This window comes from Cynara cardunculus (genome assembly GCF_001531365.2).
Source record: "Cynara cardunculus var. scolymus isolate 2C chromosome LG 2, CcrdV1, whole genome shotgun sequence".
Lineage (NCBI taxonomy): Eukaryota > Viridiplantae > Streptophyta > Magnoliopsida > Asterales > Asteraceae > Cynara > Cynara cardunculus.
In genome coordinates, this window is record NC_037529.1 from 6,656,803 (window position 1) to 6,665,968 (window position 9,166).

The 9,166-nt window shown below is 35.4% G+C and overlaps 1 protein-coding gene across 1 annotated transcript; it reads left to right on the forward strand.

Moving 5' to 3' along the window:
• The first annotated feature begins 2,355 nt into the window (after positions 1 to 2,355).
• LOC112505653 (ABC transporter B family member 20-like) lies at positions 2,356 to 7,988 on the forward strand. Its single transcript, XM_025109544.1, has 11 exons — positions 2,356 to 2,709; positions 2,798 to 2,852; positions 3,184 to 3,359; positions 3,465 to 3,665; positions 3,830 to 4,089; positions 4,178 to 4,488; positions 4,572 to 4,795; positions 4,884 to 5,224; positions 5,310 to 5,776; positions 5,889 to 6,130; positions 6,747 to 7,988. Exons 1-11 carry the CDS (start codon positions 2,356 to 2,358, stop codon positions 7,986 to 7,988), a joined length of 3,873 nt encoding a protein of 1,290 aa, XP_024965312.1.
• Positions 7,989 to 9,166: the final 1,178 nt, after the last annotated feature.

A 9,166-nucleotide genomic window follows, 5' to 3' on the forward strand; every position in this document is an offset into this window, starting at 1 on the left:
TTTTTTTAAGAAAAATTACTTTCATCTTCAACAATTTCTCCATTTTGTAGAATACAATATTAATTATATCATTAAAATATTTAATACATTTAAAAAATATTATTTTTCTTTCATAAACATTTAATTTCAAGATTTCTCATTGATAGTAATAATAAAAAATAATTCCTTTTTCGAAAATGCTCATTTATTGAAAATTCTCCAAATTTCGTTTTTCTCTTTATTTTAAAGAATCTGTTAAATATCCTCTTGAAATGAAACATATTTATGTCGTTCTTCAAAAACGTGTTTCAACTACGCCAACCTTACTTTTACGTTCAAATATTTCTCGGTTATTTCAATGTCTTTTTAATAAACACGTCATCTTCCATTCTAAAATAAGTTTCTACATTTCTATTTTAAGTTGTTACAAAATATCTACTTTAAGTAAAATACCTAGTTTCTAGTTTTAGTTAATTTTTAGATAGAGAAATTAAGTACTCTATCCATTATCGAAAGTAGAAATGTCATTTTGTTAATTAAAAGTGTAATAATTATGTATATCTAAAACTGTGTGACTTTTTCATTGTAAACATTTATGGGGTGTTTGGGATTTGCTTATTTAAAACAAGTTATGTTTTTTTTTTACAAAAGTCATTATCAACTTATTATAAGTTGAAAGGTTTTAACTTCTTCAAAAACTCTTTATTACCGGTATAAACTGTTTATCCAAACACTGAAAAATGTATTATTATCAGTGTCACACCGGAATAAGTCAATAAATTGTTTTTATAGGCAATTCTAAACACCTCCAAGGGAATATTTTTAAAAATGGATACGGTTTATTTTCTGTTCTATTTTTCTTGATCAGTTTTACTATTTTTATCCATTTAGCTATTAAATAGTGTTTACATTTGCTTAATTTTTAATTAATGTTTAAAAATATGAGGAATTTTTAGAAAAACCTACCGAATATCCTATTTTGAATGATTAAGTTTTTAAACTACTTTTTAATAAAAAAACTGTTAAACTTTTTTATTTTGAATGATTAAGTCTCTTAACTATTTTTTTGAATAAAAAAACTACTAAACTTTTTCATTTTGAATGATTAAGTTTTTAAACATTTTTTTGAATAAATAAGTCATCGAACTTCTAAAACTTGGTTACCTACAATTTTTAATTAAAAACGACCTATCAATAACTAACTAGGAATGTTTTAAATTAAAAAACAAACATAAATCAGTTTTACTGCGTCCAAACCCTACGCCATTAAAACCCCTCGCAAACAAACAATATCACTTTCGCTCACCACTTTTCACTGTCCCGTTGTTCGTTATTCGTATCTCCTAACATGCTTTTGGCCCCTGCCATTGATCTCCCTCTTTTTGATCTATTTGTTTAAAAGATAACCAATTACAAATAGTTTTTTTGGGTTAAAAAAAATGTACCTAACCAATTTTTAAAAGTTCCATGGTTTAATTTATTGAAAAAAAATGTTCAGTCACTTGATCATCCAAAATAAGAAAGTTTAATGTTTTTTTATTCAAAATTTGAAAATTAAAGATTTTTTCATTCAAAAAATAATAATTCAAGAACTTAATCATTTAAAATGAGATAGTTTATTAAATTATTTTCTAAAAATAATCAAATACAAAAGATAATTATGTATCAATTGTTCACATTAAATCATTTTATATTAAATAAATTTTAATAAAAAAAATGTATTTTCATATAAAAAAAACAAATACAAGCATAAATGTCACATTCTTGTTTGGTGGTTCCTGTTTTCAACTTTTCTTTCATGATACATGCCAACCAATTGACATGTCCAATGTTTGGGTAGTACTACACTAGTACTCCATCCACCCATCCATTTAATTACTTACCATCCTCATACCGTGAGTGATATGATATCCAATTCAGTATACTTTGCTATTTAACTCAATTTTATTCCATCACTCGTTACATAAGAATGATAATCGGTTAATACTTTAACTGGTTACCCAAATACTTAAATGATTAAAACTTTACTACTTAAATATTAAAATGAAAGTTTTAAAAATACATTACCTAAAATTGAATCAAGTTAAAATAAGTTATTTTTTGTTGAAATTTACCTCTTTGTAAAATAAAGAAAAAAAATAGAGAAAATAAAGAAATCTTCAAATTTGAAAGAAGAGAGAGAAAACACATACAACAAAGAGAATCAAGAATCTTACAATTAAACAGTCAAACTGTTGATTCTTGATATGATGTTTATAGTTCCTAACCTCTGATTATTTCTTCAAATCGTTGATCATTAGTCTCCCATTAAAAATCACTAGATTTTGAAAATTAGTTTTTTATAGTACTTGATCGATCGAGCTTCCTCCCTGAATGATGTTCGGGTGGACTCCGCCGCACGGTGTGGGGCCCCTGACACCCGTATCGGAGAATTCTGAAGTTCCGGACTCGCCGTTGCCCTATTTAGACACAACCACCAGTCGCCGGAATTTTCCAGAGAAGAATGATGATATCGAGGAGGAGGATGAAGTGATTCCGCCGTCGGCGGTGCCGTTTACGGCGTTGTTTGCATGTGCTGACGGGTTTGATTGGATTCTTATTGCGGTGGGGTCGCTGGCTGCTGTGGTTCATGGTGCATCCCTCGCTGTATATTTACATTTATTCGGAAAAATTATTCATTTATTGAGCTTCCATAGTAATGCAGATGAACTTTTCAACCATTTTTCTCAGGTACTTATCATATGTTATTCTATTTCTGTAGTTGATTGTGAGTTTCTTTCACAATTTCTCACGCTTTCTTTTCGTTATTAATATGCAGCATGCTCTGTATATTGTATATATAGGTTTGGCTGTTTTTGCTGCTGGATGGATTGGTAAGATAGAAATTTTATTCCATTTTAGAAATTACTTTCTACAGTCATACAAGAGATCTTCAGTGAACTTTGTAGAAAATTGCATAGAAATATTTGGATTATAGACAATTTCTTCACCAAATTGCCTATGAATCTTTGGATTAAAATGTAAAGAGCTACAGTGAGCTTTGTAGCAACTGCTAAAATTTGTAAACAAAATCCATATCAATTTCAAATAAAAATAGTAGCAGATGGGACTTCAAAAATCGAACAACATCCTAGTTTCCGATTTGAAGTATGTTGTGATGCATTCATGTCTTTTTGTAAATGTGAACTTGTTTTCAACTTGCAGAGGTTTGGTGTTGGATTCTTACTGCGGAAAGGCAAACTGCTGTAATTAGGACCAAGTATGTTCAAGTGATATTAAACCAGAACATGAGCTTTTTCGATGCCTATGGACACAATGGGGACATAGTGAGCCAAGTCTTGACTGATGTTCAAGTTATCCATTGTGTTCTTGGTGAAAAGGTATAGTTATTTTCTCTGTCCAATGAAACAATTTGTATTTGTTTCTCTTTCTCTTTCTTCTGGTTCTAGCATATTCAATCTAGAGAACGAACTTTATGTTATCAGGTTGGAAATTATGTTCACAACATTGCAACGTTTTTGGGCGGGCTCGTCATTGCATTTGTGAACTGCTGGCAGATTGCACTTGTAGCATTAGCGACAGGTCCAATAATTGTTGCTGCAGGCGCGTTATCAGATATATATCTCCATAAGTTTGCAGAAAGCCTTCAAGATGCTTATGTTGATGCTGCAAGGGTTGCTGAAGAGGTGTTTGTAACTCTACTTTTGAAGTTGAATGTGCTATATACAAATCATTGAAGTTTTCAAGTGGATTTCAATGAATAAAAGTAGTTGATACCATAAGAGTATATAGAGTTGATAATATGGTTCTTCTACTGCACTCTTAGATGCAACCTTTCTATGTAATGCAGGCTCTGTCAAACATTAGGACACTCTATGCATTCACAAATGAAGCATTAGCGAAGTATTCTTATGCGTCTTCTCTTCATGATACGCTGAAATATGGTATCATAATAAGCCTTGTTCAAGGGCTAGGACTTGGATTCACATATGGACTTGGAATGTGTTCTTGTGCTTTGCAACTTTGGGTCGGAGGGTTTTTAGTTACCAATGGAAAATCCAGCGGTGCTGAAATTGTCACTGCCGTTTTTGCTATGATTTTAAGTGGCCTGTAAGCATCTTTTTCTTTTGTTTACTTTTATATTCTTGGCAGAGGAGAGGGGCTTATTTTCACTTGTTCATCAATATTATTTTTTTAGTGGGATGAATCAGGCGTGGGCAAACCTGTATTCTTTTGAGCAAGGTCGTATAGCTGCATACAGACTCTATGGGGTTACAAGGCACTCCGCTTCTGCTGCTGCTTCAGATGGAAATACTTTAGTTTCTGTGCAAGGAAAGATCGAGTTCAGGAACGTTTATTTCAGCTACCCCTCTTGTCCTGTGGATCCTATCTTAAGTGGATTTTACCTTACTGTCCCTGCCAAAAAAACCGTGGCACTTGTGGGAAGAAGTGGATCAGGAAAAAGTAGCTTAATTCCTCTCCTGGAACGACATTATGATCCTACTTTGGGTAAGATGATTAGCTTCTATGAGTGTTTTACATTCAATCTTTATTATTTCTAAGATTTACAATTATTTCGTTATGAGGAGCAGGAGAGGTTCTTTTGGATGGAGTAAATACTAAAAGCCTGAAGCTAGAATGGTTCAGACGCCAAATAGGGCTTGTGACACAGGAACCGGCTTTAACATGTTTAAGCATAACAGATAACATTGCATATGGACGTCCTAATATCACATTCAAACAGATTGAGGAGGCTGCTAAAATAGCACATGTTCATGCATTCATAAACTCCCTTGAAAATGGATATGAGACTCAGGTATGCATACATTATGTTAACTTGACCTGAAGCTACCATTTTCTTACACCTCTTACATTCACAAAATTACGAATTTGATGCTCATCAGGTGGGCAAAGTTGGCTTAGAATTGACAGACGAGCAGAAGATAAAAATTTCTGTTGCTAGAGCAGTTCTTTTAAACCCTTCAATTATTTTGCTTGATGAAGTTACCAGCAAGCTCGATTTGGAAGCAGAAAAATCTGTTCAGGAGGTGTTACGTATCATTATGCTTGGGAGATCAACGATAATGATTGCTAGGAAATTAAGTCTTGTAAAATATGTTGATCTTATTGCTGTGATGGAGGGTGGTCAATGTGTTGAAATGGGTACTCATGATGAACTTATTAGCGCACATGGACTGTATTCAGAGATTCTTAGATGTGAAGAAGTGGTGAAACTTCCTGTAAAGTACGTTTTGTGTGATTTTGTGTCGAGTGTGGTCTGGTGGTGGTGTGGGTTTGTGATGGTTGAGTGAATTTCAATGTTTTTCCAGGTTGCCAAGTGGGAACCACAACGTAATGGAACTCAAAGCAGAAAATGACTCGGGCAATAAGACGGCCTTGGCAATGGAAAAGGTGGATAGTCTTGAAATGAGATCTACTGCAGACCATAAAGACCCTCAATTAAAAGACAAGTACAAGAGTAAACATCAGACTTCACCATCTTTAGGGAGACTTGTGAAGTTGAATTTACCAGAGTGGCTGTATGCAGTTTTGGGAAGCTTGGGGGCATCCATATTTGGATCTTTCAGGCCTATCCTTGCTTATGTGGTTGGGCTGATAGTGACTGCATACTATAGAGTTGATGGAAGTCATAACATTAAGTTTGATGTTAACAAATGGTGCTTGATAATTTCATGTATGGCTATTGTTATTTTAGTAGCGACCGTGTTGCAGCACTTCTACTTTGGGATTATGGGAGAAAAAATGACCGAAAGAGTTAGAAGAATGATGTTTTCAGGTATATATTCTTCGTTTCTTTCATCTTTTCCCAATACTGTAATTTAGATTTTACCACTGGTTCTTACTGAAATATGTTTCATTCTTTACATGTTTAACTTTTTTATCTTCAGCCATGCTCCAGAGAGATGTAGGATGGTTTGATAAAGACGAGAATGGTAGTGACAACTTGTTGATGAACTTGGCGAATGATGCCACGTATGTGTGTGCTGCTTTCAGCAACCGTCTCTCTATTCTTGTCCAGGACTTCTGTGCTGCTTTTGCTGCTATAATTATTGGGTTCTCTCTAGAATGGAGGTTGGCACTGGTGGCTTTGGCCACCATACCATTTCTTACAGTCTCTGCAGCTGCACAGGTTCTTTTTTTTTTTTTTTTTTTTTTTACTTCTTTCAAATGGGATCCATGTTTTCCATTCAGGTGCGGTCAAGAAAGTTTTGAGGAACTACCTTAAACCAAACTAGGTTTTTTTCTTTTTGGTTTCTTTTTTTTTTTTTTTTTTATCTTACTTCTTTCATCATTTTTCTCTTTTTTTCTCTCGAGTCCATTATATTAATCCCAATCTTAGTGTCTTTCTGAAGAAAAAGTTAAGTGTAATATGCTAGATAATTATGTTGTCACAACTCATTATGCATTCTTCCTAAAACTCTTGTCAAGCTCATACCAACATGGTGGTTTTTGTGATTTTATGATCGGATTCTTGACCTTTTTGATCCTGTCATTTTAGTTTTAGTTTCCTGAGGTTGGATAAAGTCTACCTCATTAAGGTATGCTAACCATGGAGAAGTTGTTGCTATTTGAGTCTTCAACATTCTTTGACAGTTTCTCCTTCTTAGTATCCAAGACATGGGATTTTTAGTTCAAGATTAAGCGAAAATATTCAATCTTATTGTACTTTTACGTTTTTCTTCTCTTATAGGGTTGTCAAAAGTGCTAATACTTTATTTAAACTTTCTTGTCGGACTCACTTTCAGAGAACGTGGCTTTCTGGGTTCTCAAGGGGCATTGAGGAGCTTCACAAGCAGGCGTCGCTGGTCCTGGAAGATGTGGTTAGAAACATCTCTACTGTCATGGCATATTGTGCTGGAAACGAAGCATCAAGACTCTACAGTTTGTACCTGAAAAAAGTTTACAGACGGGCGTTCCTCCATGGTATGTCAATTGGATTCGTGTTCGGCTTTTCAAGGTTTCTCCTTTTCGCTTGCAATGCTGTTTTACTTTGGTACACTGCTGTTTCTGTAAGAAATGGCTATATTGATCTTCCCACAGCCCTTAGAGAATACATTGTGTTCTCTTTTGCAACTTTTTCGCTGGTGGAACCTTTTGGCCTTGCAGTTAAATTTCACAAAAAGCGGAAAAATCTTGTTCGGGTTTTTGATATTATCGACCATGTTCCCAAGATTGGCCTTGATGAATCTTCTGCACTTAAACCTGTTACTGCTTGTGGAACCATTGAGTTTAAAAATGTTAACTTCTGTTACCCAACAAGTCCAGAAATTATGGTGTTACGGGATTTCAGTGTTAAAGTTGACGGAGGTCACACGGTGGGCGTGGTCGGAGTTTCAGGTTCTGGAAAAAGCACTTTACTTTCTCTGATTCTAAGGTTTTACGATCCAGTTTCTGGTCAGATACTTCTGGACGGAAAAGATCTGAAGCATTTCAATCTCAGATGGTTGAGGAACCAACTTGGTTTTGTCCAACAAGAACCTGTAATATTCTCAACCACCATTAGAGAAAACATCATCTACGCTAGGCGTCACGCAAGCGAAACCGAGATCAGGGACGCCGCCAGAATCGCAAATGCCCACCATTTCATTAGCAGTTTGCCTCAAGGATACGACACTCGAGTGGGTCCCGATGGAGTGGACTTAACACCTGGACAGAAACTGAGGATCGCGATTGCCCGTGTGGTCCTGAAGAACGCACCAATCTTGTTACTAGATGAGGCAGATAGTACGATCGAGCACGAGTCAAGACGTGTGGTGCAAGAGGCTCTTGACACACTTCTAATTGGCGGAAAAACAACGATTCTAGTTGCACGACGGGCTTCCATGATGAGACGAGTTGACAAAATCTTGGTTGTCAATGGTGGCCAAATTGTCGAACAAGGGACTCATGATTCTCTTGCAGCAATAAAGGATGGCGTTTACGCGAAACTGACACAACCTCATTTTGTAAAAGGACTTCGGCCTCACTTTCTTGGTTCTAGACGGTGACTTACACAAAACCAAGAAACCAAACCAAACGATCCCAATATATCCTCAGTGCAGGGGCTACAAAGAATGACATGTATGCAGACTTGTCCTCTGTCCAAAAAGCTAGAACAACTGTTTCCGTGAAGGCACTTGCATAAAACCGAGGTAATATTTATATAGTTCATACGAATTTCGCATGCCATTTATGTTGCTTTTTTTGCAAATAATCAACTACTTGATGTTGTTATAGGTTTTATTAAGTAGAGCATTCTTTTTGTAAATTCAAATGCACTCAAAGAGCATAATAAAATGATCATTTTTTTTACTTTTGTTAGCCCAGTATGTGATTGGCAGTTTTATTAGAATTCTTGTTCTACTTCTTCCAATTACCAGTAGACCCTTTTCTAGTTTCCAGATGCATGGTATTATTTTCTATATGTGTGAATTTGGATGATTATGAATGTGATAATAGGTGGAACCCTCATTACTCTCTTAAAAGAGTTGTTGAGGGGAGAAGGGAGTTTCCAGCATACTGGGGCGAACCTATGAAGACTTGATCGGGGTACTCTGCACCCACTAAACCGATTTTCTCAAGTAGAAATCTTTTTGGGGTATGAACGGTGTTCAAGCTAAACTTTAAGGGGTGTTCTGGAATATTAGAAAATACAAGGAATATTAACCAAAGAACCGGAAAAGTACCATCGAAATCAACCAAATCAAAACGAAAAAATCCATTGAAACAGTGGAATTCAGCTAAAAACACATCAGACGACTTTGCAGGCCTTTGATCCACTATAAAGGTGTACTTGCTCGACAAAAATTGAGGGTTTGCGACTGCCATTATATATTAAGGAGAAATGGTTCAAATCTAGCACTTGGGATTCCAACACACCCCCTCCAATGAAGGCTAGATGGACAAATTGGTGTCAAAGTGTTGAGAGGGGGCTAGTGAGTACGGATTACTCCAGAGTGTTGAGTCCTAGAATGGACCTTGACATGTAAGAGGGGATGTAGAAAATCAACCGATCCAATTGGAACCGACTGATCCAATTAGAACCGACCGATCATAATTGGATATCCAATTGTAATTAGATCGGATTGAATTGAAAATTTCAACATTCAATGCCATCCGAGAATCGAACCGAACCGATCAACATCCAATTACTTATCCAATTAGTCATCCGATGACCATCCAGTTG

Bases quoted from the DNA above. Each gene is read 5' to 3' on its own strand.
- LOC112505653 (XM_025109544.1), top strand. From the start codon at position 2,356: ATGTTCGGGTGGACTCCGCCGCACGGTGTGGGGCCCCTGACACCCGTA. The intron at 5,777-5,888 runs GTATATATTCTT...TTTTATCTTCAG, and splicing joins TAGAAGAATGATGTTTTCAG to CCATGCTCCAGAGAGATGTA. The intron at 6,131-6,746 runs GTTCTTTTTTTT...ACTCACTTTCAG, and splicing joins CAGTCTCTGCAGCTGCACAG to AGAACGTGGCTTTCTGGGTT.